General features: G+C 38.2%; 1 protein-coding gene and 1 long non-coding RNA gene across 4 annotated transcripts; both read right to left on the bottom strand.

The window, feature by feature from the left end:
* Positions 1-3610: 3610 nt before the first annotated feature.
* On the bottom strand, positions 3611-4499 carry LOC143892320 (uncharacterized). The gene is made up of 2 exons (XR_013255472.1): positions 4097-4499; positions 3611-3898 (listed from the first exon to the last, which is right to left on the bottom strand). It is a non-coding gene; the product is annotated as an uncharacterized LOC143892320 (long non-coding RNA).
* A 5-nt stretch (positions 4500-4504) lies between these two features.
* Positions 4505-14423, bottom strand: LOC143892319 (ankyrin repeat-containing protein At5g02620-like). 3 transcript variants are annotated; one of them, XM_077396843.1, is made up of 4 exons: positions 14097-14423; positions 13150-13607; positions 11648-12057; positions 4505-5680 (listed from the first exon to the last, which is right to left on the bottom strand). In XM_077396843.1, the coding sequence occupies exons 2-4, from the start codon at positions 13592-13594 to the stop codon at positions 4814-4816; spliced, it is 1722 nt and encodes a 573-aa protein (XP_077252958.1). In that variant the 5' UTR covers positions 13595-13607; positions 14097-14423; the 3' UTR covers positions 4505-4813. The 3 variants fall into 3 exon arrangements, with proteins under 3 accessions (XP_077252958.1, XP_077252959.1, XP_077252957.1); XM_077396844.1 differs by having other exon boundaries at positions 14230-14423; XM_077396842.1 differs by having other exon boundaries at positions 13150-14423.
* Between the last annotated feature and the right edge of the window lie 629 nt (positions 14424-15052).

Below are 15052 nucleotides of genomic sequence, written 5' to 3'. Positions count from 1 at the left end.
CAACCAAACGGAGAAAACACTTCCAAAACGGAATTTCGTTTTGAAAATAAAGACAAAAAGTGAAATTGATCGACAATTTGGTCAGTTCCAGTGTTTTTTTGCATATTTCTTGGGGATTGGAACCCGCTTGTCTTTTTGCACAGGTGTCACAACATGGGATTCAATCTTTATTTTTCAATCCAAATCCCGTTTTGCTAGCAGCCCTCATTCAGGAATGACCATCGTCTATAAATATAAATAAAGGTGATCAGATTCAGCCCTGTTTGGATTGCACGAAAAACATTTTTGATGGAAAAAAATTTCCATGGAAAGAGGGAAATAATATGATTACGGTTGATCTGTAGAGATATCATCATAAATTGAAGGTCCCAGTTTGTTTGTTTTTTTTCATCCGTGAATAGGCTATTTTTCCTTTCCAAACTTTTCCAGTGCAATCCAAACTGGGTACATATTAACCTACTCAACTCCGGACAACACGGTTTGATCAGCTCGGCTAAGCTAAAATCAAGCTTGGCAATTGATTGGAATTTTTTTTCCATGGAATATTATTTTACAATGTGGTAAGAGAGGGGTAGAGTATTTTTTTTATTTTTTTTTCTTTGTTTATAAGCCTTTCGTTAGCCCTTCCCACTCTCACCCTTTCCTCCCTCTACCACCCTCCCTCACCATCGAGTAAAAAAACATTCCATGGAAAAAAAATAATTGTTGCCAAACGTGGCCTGGTGTCCAATACCAGAGAATAGTAGTGGAATAAGGCGTTGATACTCACAACCCCAATAAGTGTGAATGAAATTAATTTTGCAATAAATCAACCGAAGCCTCCCACCCCCCAAACATTAAAAAAAGAGAGAATTGTAAGGGATATATGGAGGAGTTACTAGAGATGTATATGGCAATGGATGATTTTTGCCAAGCTTACATCAAGTGCACAAAAGAAGGGTAGATAGGACATATGACTACTAGACAAGATATTTAGTCATGAAGATGAAAGGGACATACTGACCATTACGCAAGTGAAGTTTAGAAGCAGGATGAGAAATAAAAGATAAACCAAAAGAGAGAGTCCAGACTCACAGGCGCCCTTGCAAAAAAGGGGTGAAAGGGCGCCCCCATTGGTCAATAGCCATTTATGATGTCACAGAAAATAGACCAATGGGAGCGCCCTTTTGGCCCTTTTTGTGCAAGGGCGCTTGTGAGTCTAGCATCCCTCAAAACAAAATCAGAAATAGGCAAACCTTGGCCATTACTGACTCAGATTTGATCAGTGCATTGGTACTAAAAAAAGAGAGAGTGAATAGAACTGAGAACAAGAGTAAGTTGATTTATAGATGCCGCTAGCGTACCATCTTTAATGAAAGACGTATGGAACGCTTGTTGCGGAAGAACCCGCCACTAGAAATCTAGTTACCGGAAACCACTCAAAGCAAACAATAACAGAGAAGCCAAGTGTGTAGTGAAATAAAGAAACTAAACAAGAAATCAACGGACATAAGAGATTTATGTGGTTCGGCACTTGCCTACATCCACAGGCAATCCGTCAAGCAGAAATTCACTAACAAGGATGGGAAATTAGAAACAGAGGTGAAAAACCTTACCTCTCCAACAATGGTGAGGAACCCACCAACACCTTGCAACCCAAGCAAAAACCCAATACTCTATTCAGAATGTCTTCACAACCCGAGAAGAAGAAGAAAACCACTGTAGAGAAAGAAACCCACTTTCTCGTAGAGAAAGAGCCCCCTTGAAAATAATCAAGCTCCCAATTAAAGATAAAACCCTCTTTAGTGGACTTAAAAAAACACATTCCAAGAATGCCCTTCATCAAGAAGTTAATCCCAAGTGATTTTATATCACTAATCCAACAACGCCAGCATACATGGTTGTAAGGTGATTGAAATGAACGCTTTGGTTGGTACAAAAGTAGCAAGTTATTACCCATGACCGGATCTGCCACAAAGCTGACAAATAATACGCTCCATTGGAAAAAAATTGGATGGCGTGGGGGATTAACAATGCAGTTGTGCGACCCTAGCCATGTCCCCTACCACGAGAATGGTAAGATTTTGGGGCATCTTCGATCCAGAGACAAAACAATTTGGATGTAGGTTGAACATCACGAAGGCTGGTTGCAAAGAGCAAGTGACTGTATTTGTAGCCGAATCTAATGGTTGTACAAAAGGTCATAAAGAAGACCATTGAGTGAAAGATCACTCGGACAATTGATTATAGAAGTGACTAAACTATCATATTTCTGTCCCGAGTCTATGAGGATATTCACAGCCAGGTCAGGACAGGATGTCTTCTGTACATCCTGTCCTGACAAATAATATGCTCCATTGGAAAAAAAATTGGATGGCGTGGGGGATTAACAATGCGGTTGTGCGACCCTAGCCATATCCCCTACCACGAGAATGATAAGATTTTGGGGCATCTTCGATCCAGAGACAAAACAATTTGGATGTAGTTTGAACATCACAAAGGCTGGTTGCAAAGAGCAAGTGACTGTATTTGTAGCCGAATCTAATGGTTGTACAAAAGGTCATAAAGAAGACCATTGACTGAAAGATCACTCGGACAATTGATTATAGAAGTGACTAAACTATCATATTTCTGTCCCAAGTCTATGAGGATATTCACAGCCAGGTCAGGACAGGAAGTCCAGAAGACATGAAAGGGCATTGGCCATAGATTTGACGTGTTAAAGATAATCATGAATGGAAAGATTACCTTTGTGAAGGGTCTGTAACTACAGACAAAGCTGCATTAGGCAAGCTCAAGAAGGGGGCGAGTGTCCCGATAAGAGAAGAGGCGAGCCAGCTAAGGATAAGTTGATCCTGATGGTGCCATCACTAAAATGTTAGATTCATAACCAGGGTTCAATGGGACCAGACCATAGAAGAAGGCGAGCATGTTATGTCACCTATTACGTAGTCACATAGGTTGTGAGCTGATAGAATCAGAAGCAACTGCAATTTCCATAGAAGATAGTTTGTATGATAAGTTTCAGTGATATCACATGGCAGATGTTGCCAATTATTCGCTGTAGATAGGCCTGTTAGCGGTCCCAACTGGTCTGAGTCTGATAGGATCTGACTTTAGATGGATCTGTCTGAATTCCCCATGTGGGACATAGATATAACCCTTAATTAATCCGATGGGACCCAGGCACTCAAAAAAGTCTGAAGTGTCCAAAATCCGAATATATGTTTCTATAGTATAAAAATACTCTTAATATATTTTACTTACAGGCTAAACATAAGTGATATATTCAGTATATGATATCCAATATATCAAAATGAAAAAAAAAATCTCATTCAAATGAACTGAATTGAACAAACTAAGTCTCCATCAATCTCCTCTCGTTGTTTGTTGCCGTCTTTTTGGCGAAAAATAAAAAAGTACTAGTAAGAGAACACTATATTCTCTTTCCAGGGAACTGAAACCGCACTAAAAATTCTAATTTTGTACAAAATTTAAATCCCAGCTTATCTACCAAACCAAAAATATATGGTATCAATGTCAAAAAAAAAAGAGTAAGACCTAAGAGACTGACAAATGAATCCTGTCACATGAGGATCCCATTCAAATTGGGTTGGTTGACAGCCATATGGGTCGACGATACAGAGATGCTCCCGTGTCTTAAGAAATTACTGTGCTTACAAATTGTTTTTGTAGTAAATTAAGTTATACAATTGGAAACAGAAATCAAGTAGCTGTAACATCTACGAATTCAAGCATACAAGTTCTTGCACAGTCCCTCGTGGATGAAGGTAGGTCGTAGGTGGGACATAACAGTGAAGTGAAGAATTGTGGTGTTTAATGGAACAGAGTGGGCTGAGGATCAACGCCTGGAGAAGACCCACTAATGGGTTTGTAAGGGGAATCGCCTTTCTGGCTACTGTCATGATAAGTGTCCAATAACCCATTCTTATCAACCAATGAAAATGTGTTACATAAAAAAATTGCAAGAAACTGGAGAATGGGTACTAGATAAAAAGATTAAAAAAATGCGATGGGCAATTACCAATGAAAACTAAAATATTATTACGTCTCATTTTGATACATGCATGTGTGCTCCGGTCACGAATAAACTCACCCACACAAGTAGAAATATACAAGATCACTACATTCTCCTCTCAGTCGACTGCAGTCATGACCACATGATCCATTTCTCCTGATGCGGGTTTATCTTGTATGATATCATAGAACATTCAGGTGAAGAAAAACACGAACATTCGAGGCTATGCTCTAGGATTTCAGTGTAAAGAAGATCAGAGGAGAAATTATAATACCTTTTGTTTGAGTTGCACAAATCCAGTTGCAGATCTCATCTTCTTATTAAACACCCTCAAGGAGATATAACAAGGAAAATGATTTGAGGAGGCTGCAGGGGCGTCACAAGGCAGGACGGTCTCTAGCTGGGCGCCCTGGATGAGGGCAAGACCACGTATAATAAACCTCAGTTACCCGAGCAGGAGCACAATAATTAGTAGCAAATGTGCTGTCAAGATCCAAAAGCCAGATCAGAGCTCTAAGTAGTAGAACCAACCAACCATAAGTCACAAAGATGCAGACTACGATGGTAGATGCCATTTTTCAGGGATAGCAGACTTCAAATAAGTGTATCGGGACCTGAATTTTTTCTTCTCGGAGTACCCAAATGATGGATCAAAGAGCTTTGAGAATTTAGCATGTACACATGGTTGCAGTCTTAACATATATAGAGATGCTAATGAAGGGCTTCAAATGTAAGAGGGAGAGAGACCATAATACCTAAGGTCTCTAACATCCACAATTTGAAATGTTGGGCATACTAAAGTGCATACATCCTCTTATATTCGTTATTCAATAGCTCTGTATCCGAGATCGCCACCGACATGGACCCCGAACGAGACCGGCTTAGAGAAGCCCTCCTTATATTTCTCATGTTCGACTCTTCAATTTGATGCAAGACAACACAGTAACACATAGAACCAATGGTAGTCAACATGATAGAACTACCTACCAACATAGCAGTCCATGCCAACCATCGATCATGGTGGCCCACAATCACATAGGAAAGAGAGATGAAAGCCACCGATATGAAAAGACAAGCTAACCACATGAGCTTATTGATCACAAACATCATTTGCTTCTTTGCCTTCTGCTCGATAACAACTATGGATGTCTGGACCACAACAACTGCCAAGGATATAAAGAGTGCCAAAGAGTCGGACACGATAAAGATGATAAAAGCCGGATTGTTTGCTATGTAGGCTTGTCCGGGCGTAAACCCTTCAACATTATTACCAACAAATTGACCAGGTAGCTGAAAAATGGCAGCAAAAGCAACGCTGGCGATGAGTACAGCCACGATTGTTGCCGAATTTATTGCATTGTTGAGACCTCCAATGTGGAGCTTTTTTAGCCTCTTCGCGATTTTCTGGACCCGAAACCGTGTTTGGCGGGTTTGTTGGAGTTGGGAATGCACTTCATGTTTTATGTCACTCACAGTCTGCTTGAGTTGTATTGCGGCACTTGGAGGGTTTGTGTGCTCCTTTGCAGTCAAAGCACCGGCTTCCCTTAAAATGGGAGCAAGCTCCTCATTTGTGAACTTTTCCGCAATGTCAAGTGCCGTCTCTCCTGCTTTGTTAAATGCATTGATCTTAATCCCTTCGGCTGATAATAAACTGCTCAATATCTGAAAATGACAAAATTTATTTCAGATATAAACATGGCATAAATAAAAGTAAAAGATAAGATATGTTGGATGTATTTTATCACTTATTATAAATCCTCAAAGGTATAACCACTTCATTCCCTTTAGTTTAGGCAGTTTACTGCAGAATGGGACTAACGTAAATTTTCCAGTTTCATTATTCATGTTTTCTTGATGCAATCATAATTTGTTCACATGAGTCTATCAAGCTAATGTTTACTAAACAGAATCATACAATGGGATCTCAATTTTTTCCAGAAATGTCAAATAAAGCGACGAGCAGGTTTCTAAAAGGGTATGTTGCTCTGTTTGGAAAATCATCGCATTATGTCAATTTACCAATGATATCCATATCTAGAAAATATTTAAAACTAGCCGATACTGTCCAGCAATGCCGTGAGATGAAATGTAACTCGAATGTTTGAAAAATAAATCAGATTGTAAAATTATAATGCTATATTAACATAATATTTAAAACTATTTAAAACTAACCAATACTGTCCTGCAATGCCGTAGATGAAATGTAACTCAAATGTTTGAAAAAATAAATTAGATTGTAAAATCATAATGCTATATTGAATCAAATTGTTATATCTAAAAATTAATCATATGATTTTAATTTTCAAAACATGAAACAAATTATGTTTTCTTTTCCTTTTTCATAGATATGAAAAAATAATAAGGTTTTATGAGAAATCAAACATAGTGTACTAAGGACAACATTCAATCTTAGTCCAATTATAGCATCCCATGCAACCGCGAAGTTCCATAGTAAATCCTCCAGCTTACCAAAAAAAAGGAAAATAGAAACTACATGGCATTGCTAATAGCATTTAACTGTACACAGCCTTGAAACCAATCAGACACTAGAAAGATATTGGACTTATGCAAAGTTTTATTTCATCTACAATCCATATGGTTATTTATTTATATAGTTTTGAAAATGTAATTGATTCATTAAGAGGAACATAAATTGCAGCAATTCATTCGGCAGAGGGTCACCCAAAAACAAAAGTCAGTGTGTTTACACCACTCTTAGCATGTCAATCCGCCAACTTATTAGCGCTTATTGGAATACGTCTACTTGTAATATCTTGACCCCTAAATCCGTCCACAATTTCTCCAATTACGAGAAAAAGCCTCTAAGGGTTATTGCTGCCCCTTTTAGCCCAGGCGATAAGGTTGGAGGAATACCCTTCCATCTCAAGGCTGCCATTTAAAGATTTCTGAAAAGGATACAGCCCACTGAGACGGACATAAGCACAGGCTTCATTCGAGTCTGTTCTGCCCAATGTTTCAAAACGTGGATGCGGGTTAGAACAAAACAAAAGGCAAATCATAGTTGACTCGGCACGACATAGTCGAGTACTCGGCTGACGAGGTCATAACTCGGGAGAGTCAATGGAGTTTTGATTGACTTCATAGGGAAAAATGCAGACTAAGACAAGAATGAGACCAAGGTAAAAGGGAGTCGACTCGGGGAGTCCACAATGACCCGGGAGAGTTTTTAACTATGGTTTTGCCTATAGGACCAGAAAAAGATACGAGAATTTGACCATACGATTGTCTCAACATTCCACCAACTCCGGTTGGGCCAGGTTTGTCCAAGGAACAGCCATCGAAACTCAACTTCATGCTTCCCACGGGAGGAGGAGACCAGTTTTCCATCACATCCTTTTCGGCAACATATCAACAGTTCGGTTATCAAAATCCCACGACCTTCTTTTCTGCTAGTGGTCCATTCGGCTACTTGAAGCAAGATATGGCAGTCCATTCTTCTCGTTAAAAACTCTCTCATTCCAGATACGTCCATACAGTCGCATAAGGCACTGCAATCCACATTGCAACCCTTTTAGATACCAACTCCCAGGAAAGTCCCCGATGGAGTTGGGGAGTATCCAATGAACTCTAAACCACTTTAATACATGGTGCCACAACTTTCTGCTAAACTTACAACCTATGTTACATGAATTCTTCGAAATCAGTGAAGTACCGTGTCGCATTCCAGTACTTTAGGATTCACTACGACACTTTTAAATCTCTTTAATCAATTTTTTTCCTAAATACTACAACAAATACACAATTATTACATGTTTCAAGTTTTATCTATCCTAACGGTAAGTTTTTTTATATGGAAATAAAACATTATATTTACTTACCCTAACAAAAATTCCAATATATAACCAATTTTTGTCCCATATTTGAGAGGAAGGAGTCTCGTAAAACATCTTCTTGTAGAAGGAACAAATCAAAGATATGTCTCTTGGATCCCGCAGTCATCTTCCTCAACCTGTGATATGTAGCTGCTTTCTAAAACACAACCGGTTGGTGATATTATTGTTTTCCACTACTTTTAAATTCCTATAAAATTCCCAGCTCCAAACTCCTTTTCTGCCAATTTGATCATAGCATTCCGATATCATAGCATTCTTTTTTCTAGATAATCTATAAAGGTCTGAGTATTCGTTGCATTAGGGCCGTTTTCTAGCTAGTTCTTAATTTTATCAACAGATCTCCAAGCTCTGCACCCACAGCCTCTCCTTAAACTTTTTGTGTCCCATTCCCCCTTGATCCACCTCGTATTTACCTGCAATCAACTTCCTTCATAAAGCCTCATTGTCCATGCTGAATCTCCAATTCCCTTATCCTAGCAAAGCTTTATTTCTCATGACAATATTATCTAACCTGAGGCCCCTGTTCTTTTTATATTTACACACCATCTTCCAATTGACAAGGTGCTTGAGCTACACGCCTTCAAATTAACAAGGTGCTTGAGTTTTCCCCTTACTCCTTTGCCTTCCCAAATGAAGTTCTTTAGACTCTTTCTATTCGTTGAGCAACTCCAGCTGGGATCTCGAATAAAGACATGAAACGAGGGGAGCTTAGGAAGGGCCACTTTAATTAATATGATTCTCCCACTGGGGAAAAGATAGGACCTCTTCCAAACAACAGACTTCCTGCCCATCCGATCCAAGATTGGGGTCCAAAGGGATTTGAGGGGAATTCCAAACCCAATTGGAAGACCCAAATAGGTGCCCAGGAGCTTCGTATATTTACACTCCATAATACTTGCAAACACCTTGAGTTACTCACCTTCCAATTAAAAAGGAGCTTGAGTTTTCTTCCTTCTTCTTTACCTTCTCAAATGAAGTTCTTTAGACTCTTTCTATTCGTTAAGCAACTCCAGTTGGGATCTTGAACAAAGACATGAAATAAGTTGGGAGATTAGGAAGGACCACGTTAATTAATGTGATTCGCCCACTGAAGGAAAGGTAGGACCTCATCCAAACAACAGACTTCCTCTTCATCCTATCCCTGATTGGGGTCCAAAGGGATTTGAGGGGAATGCCAAACCCAATGGGCCAACCCAAATATGTGACCGAGAGCGTCTTAAATTTACGCCCCATAATACTTGCAAACTCCATTATAGCTTCATCTACGTTACACCCAAGGTTTTAAATGTAGGTTTTGGTATAGAATCCGGTCCCTACCGAACTAGAAGCACTTTGTGAAAGTCTATGGAAGTCCATGAAAATTCTACAAAAATAATGAAAGGTACTGGAACACCATGGAAATTATATAAATTTAAGATGAAACTTCCAAAAAAATGCTAGCATAAGCACAGATACACACCTAGAAACCATTGCATAAGAAAGACTACCATCCATAATGGTTTACAAGATAAAGAACCTAGTGACATACTCTGTATTGAATATTAGGAATAGAAAGTGTTCGAGGTTTCATGGGAGAAAGAGAAAATGAAAGAGTTGGGAGAGAAGGAGAGACAATATGACTTCTCCCTCTCACAAAATTATATATATATATATATATATATATATATATATATATATATATATGAGAGAACGGTTCCTACACACATGTGTAGATAAGTTATCTACACACTAGCTTAAAATATAGTGGGGGCCACATTATTTGGGTGATCCAAACCATTCATTTTTAAGGCCCTCACATAGATAGGGTGTCCACAAAAAATCTGATCCAGAGGATCATCCTAACCATTCGAGCCGTGGAGGCAAAAATTGGACTAATTTGTGAAGGTTTAAAGACATCCATTTTACCTCCACAAATCGTAGGGTTGGGATGATCCTATGGATCTGATTTTTTGTAGACACCCTATCTATGTGAGGGCTTTTAAAATGGATGGCTTGGATCACCCAAACAATGTGGGCCTCCACTGTATTTTAAGCTAGTGTGTAGAGAACTCTCTACACATATGTGTAGGAACCGTTTTCTCTCTCTCTCTCTCTCTCTCTCTCTCTCTCTCTCTCTATATATATATATATATATATATATATATATATATATATATATATATACACTCCCCATCAAGTTGGGGTTTATATGTCATACAACCCCAACTTATAACACATATCATTCAACTTTGCTCTTCATAGTGGTTTGGTAAATATATCAGTTACCTGGTCTCCTAATCTAGTAAAAAGTAAAAACAATACATATTTCCCCTTTCTAAAGCTTCTCACGAATAAAATGGCAATCCACCTTAATGTGCTTCGTCCTCTCATGGAAGACTGGGTTTGAAGCGATATGAACAGCAGCTTTATTATCGCAATACAATGATGCCGTAGGCAAGGAAGGAGAGAAAATCTCGGACAGAGAAGACCTCAACCAGGTCAACTCCCCACATGTATGAGCCATGCCTCAATACTCTGCTTCTGCACTAGATCTAGCCACCACATCTTACTTCTTGCTTTCCCATGACACTAAGTTTCCTCCAACAAAGATGCAATATCATGTAGTCAACCTTCTATATGCAGGAGATCCAACCCAGCTTGCATCAGCGAACCCTTCCAAGTTCATGTGATGTTTCTCTTGAAGAATAAGCCTTTACCAAGGGCCCTCTTCAAATACCTAATTATTTGGATAATTGCTGGCCGACGAGAGGTATGTGAGGAGCTCGTGAACTGACTCACCACACCCACTGCAAAGAAAATATGCGGACGGATCACCGTCAAGTAAATCAACTTGCCAACCAATTTCCTGTACCTGCCTGGGTCCTCTAACAAATCCCCTTGATCGGGATAAAGTTTAATATTGCGGTCCATGGGAACCTCGGCTGGTTTCACCCCAAGGATCCTATCTCTACTAATATTTCTAACACATATTTCCTTTGGGACAATGTCAATCCACCACGTGAATCATAGGTTTTGAATTGTGGATTGCAAGAGTAGTAGCATTTCCAAAATTGTAGCCTTCTACCAAGCCTACAGTGGATTTTATGTCCCGAATGGCTGAATTATGTGAATCTGTTGTAGCATTTTATCATAGACCAATAAACCTCTACATACGAACATTTGAACCTAAAACAGTTTCCCTTTATATGTTTGAAAACTAGAAGGCTTCACTGAATGCTATTGGGATTATATAGAACCAGTAAGTTTTTTAGTACTTGATTGAGTTTCTAAACAATAATGATGAAGCGAGAAGGAAGCTCAATGGCAAGTTTGATACTGGCAACAAGACCACAAACAAATGGGATCAAAATTATTTTTTTGAGATGCAGATTGATTCAATCATAGAGGTGAAAGCCCCAACAACTAAAGGCAAAACATTAATGTAAATGAACTTTAATATTTGTAGTATAGGATAAAATGCTACAATAGATTTTGGGTAGTTTGAATCTAACGTAGTTTGAATGCATTTCTTTAAATGGGTATTCTTTCTTTTTTTATACTACATACTTATATATATTATATAGTATTGATGTACCACTCTGCCTTCTGATATTAATATGTAATTTTACAAACATGTAGTGTGCTAGGCACCTTTCTGTCTTTGTCCGAACTAACACATGGTCCCTGTTGAAGTTACAAAGGGACAGCCATCTTCTTGAATGGTTATGAGAATATAAGATAGATGTGACAACAACTAAACATAAGATAGAAACAAAGGCCAAATAGTACTACGCACCTGACTGCGACCCTTCCTGGTTGCGATATGCAATGCCGTGTTTCCCTTGTTATCTTCTAACGTAATAACTGAGGGATCAGGTTTAAGCAATTCAAGCACTATCGCAACATCTTGCCCTTTCACTGCCATGTGTAAGGCGGCCTGCCCCTTCTTGTCAGTTCTAAAACCGATACCAGGCTCCTTGTTTAAAAGAGATTTTACTACTTCCAAATGCCCCATTCTAGCAGCGGAATGGAGAGCAGTTTTTCCATTGTTTCTGGCTATTTTAGAAAGGCTTGCATCTGTCTCTAGCAGAAGATTGACGACATTTATGTGGCCTTGTGTGGCAGCAGTGTGTAACGCTGTTGAATTTGATAAATCCGTTGTCATAGCCAATTCGGGGAATGAATTCAATAGTTCTTTCAACACCTCTGCATAAAAAAGAAACTATAATTACAAAAATAATCATTTTACAAAAGGCACCACAGCCTGTTACTGCTTTCTGATCATTCAAATTGGATGATGAATTAGTGGAATTTTCACAAGTAAGAAAAATAAAAGTCTTCATCGTTTACAGAGGGGTCCTGTAGACTTATAATCATAGACAGGTAAGGGAAAAAAAATGTTATTTCCAGATTGATATACATAATGAAGCATTCTAGCAACTCAGATATACCTATAGTTTTAAATTTCTTCGAAATCCACTGAAATTTACAAGATTTCCACCGAAATTGTTGAAATTACCAAAATTTCGGCCAAAGTTTCCTCCGACATTTTGTAATATACCGAATTTTACATGATTTCGGCTGAAACCGAAAAATTTTGGTTTTGGTCATGGACGAAACCGAGACCGACATTTAAAGTCTTAATATACCTGATACACTGAACAGCAGATTACACAGAGTTGAAGAATGACAAAGTACATAAGTTAAATCGATCATCATCGTGGATTCTAAAATGTGCACATCGGTGATGAATTAAGTTCTTCTTCCTCATAAAAAAGCCACTGTGATAGTGTGACACTTAGAAGCCTCATAACTAATAAGAAATTTTCCAATCCAACCCGTGTTAAGTTGTAAGAGCCAAAGATAAATAAATTGAATTCAATGATTAAAATGGATTCCAAAATGCTTTCAGAATGTTCTAAGGATAAGTTGCGAGTTTGTCTCAAAACTAGAAAAATGAGAAATAGCATCAAAATTATCCATAGTTCTAAATAAAAAAAACTTCATGGCCATGTGAAAATTTTCAAATCCTATTAGTAGATCATTAATTGCCGGATGTCAAATCCGTGAATAAATCAATCAGAATAAATAAATACATAAAATAATCTAGTGAATTCCTTCCAAAAGTACAAAAAAGGCTGATTCTCTGTCCTGCATCAAAAGACTTAATAACTATGTAGAATCATGTAACCCATATACTAACAAATCAGTAAATCTCGGAGATGAGAAAATCCATGAATTATATTAAACATTAGAAAAGGAAAACACACTGAATGAAAACTCAGATGAAATGCTCACCCAAATGACCCAGCTTGGCGGCGATGTGGAACGAATCATAACCATTTTTGGCCTTAAAGGCGGCCAATTGGACGTCCAAGTTCTTCAAGAGCTCCCTAATAACCAGTGACTGCCCATTTTCAGCAGCAACATATAATGCTGTCTCTCCATCCTGGTTCTGTAAGGAAAGCAATTCCTTCAAACGGATCGCATCACTACAGTGAAGGATCTCTTTAACTTGCGCTAAATCCCCTGCCCGAGCGGCCAGATGAAGTGGGGATTCACCACGTTTCCCAGTGGAGTTTTTGTTGTTTCTCTTCTCACGAAAGCTCTGTTGTTTCTCCAGTCTCTCGTGAAAGCTCTGTTGTTTCTCCATTCTCACGCGAAAGCTCTGTTGTTTCTCCAGTCTCTCGTGAAAGCTCTGTTGTTTCTCCATTCTCACGCGAAAGCTCTGTTGTTTCTCCATTCCCTCAAAAAGCCTTTTTTTTAAATGGTGGGGAAAAAAAACCTTTGTTAGTCTACTCAGAACATCAATTCACTAGACTGTACCAAAACAGCCATGTATTTCTGAAGTGGATCCAAAAATAACAAACTCTTTAATTTTGTTACCCAAGTCCTTATTTTGGATCAGAGATTTTTTTTATTTAAAAAAAAAAAAAAAAAACTATTTCTTCTCCAAGACACCAATTCACTTTTGATTTTTCTTCTGCAAGACACCAATTCACTGCTGCCTAAAACTCATGTATGTGAATCAGAAAATCAAAAAACAAAAAGCCCAAATCAAAGATCAAACCCCAACTTTCTATGTATCACAGTACTTAGAATCTCTGCCTAAAATTCATGTTTGTACAGACCCATATTTCGGAAATCTCAAATGAAACATTTTCAGAGATGAAAACCTTTGTTTCTTTGAAGCTGCCACCTGAAAATTATAACTAGAAAAGGGGGGGGGAGGGAATTAAACCCACTTGCAATCAAACTCCAATTCACGCAATCCATGGCTGAAAATCCATGTCTCAGTGAATCACTAAACCCAACAACTACAAACAACAAAAGATTCAGCTTTAAAGCAGATAAGAAGAGACAAAAGATAATAAATACCAGTTCTATCTCATCTCTAAACAAACCATTCACCCAATAAGGAGCTCAAAACCCGTCCTTTTTTAATCTCTAAATCAGCATCCCATCCAAAAAAGAAAGGGAAAAGAGCTCCTCTTTCCAAAACCCTATTAATTACAAGAGTCAGAACTCAAAACACAATTCTATTGAAAGAAGGAGATTCATTTTAAGAGCCACCTTACCTTCCAAAGAAGAGAACCCACAAAAAAGTGAAAGCAACTGCCAAGCATCTTAAGGCTCTTCTAGACCTTTAAAATTTAGGCAATGATATTAGCACTAACCTTTTTTTATAATCACACTAAATTATTTTGTCTTTTATCATTTAAACAGCCGTCAAATGTTATTATTTTCCCTAAAAACTCTCAAAAGCCAAGTAAAAGATATAAGACTAGCTGAGTTGGTGCAATTATTAAAATATGGTAGTGCCAATATCAGCAGCCAAAATTTTATTTTATATCAGCAAATGAACAGCAGTCGGCGGCCATTGCTGTCGACGTCAGATAGGCACAAACAAACAGAAACATCAAAAGGAGATGAACCCCAAAAAACAAGGAATAAAAGAATCCCAACAGATAATATCATACACCAATGTTTGGTGTATATTAGGGTACTTATATTGGCACGTCCTTGTTTTGATAATTGCACTAAAACACCTTATCTTTTCCTTTTTAATTGGTTTTTGAAAGCCATTTGTGAGTTACTTACAATATCCTTCGACAGGCAACAGCTGGTTAAATCATAAAAGACAGAGTAAATTAGTGCAATTATCAAAACATGGAGGTGTCAATATCAGTAGCCTATATGT

The sequence above is a fragment of the Tasmannia lanceolata genome, unplaced genomic scaffold, assembly GCF_043159265.1.
Source record: "Tasmannia lanceolata isolate RefF3 unplaced genomic scaffold, GAP_Taslan_0.1 ptg000015l, whole genome shotgun sequence".
NCBI lineage: Eukaryota > Viridiplantae > Streptophyta > Magnoliopsida > Canellales > Winteraceae > Tasmannia > Tasmannia lanceolata.
This window is presented reverse-complemented; position numbering and strand designations above follow the sequence as displayed.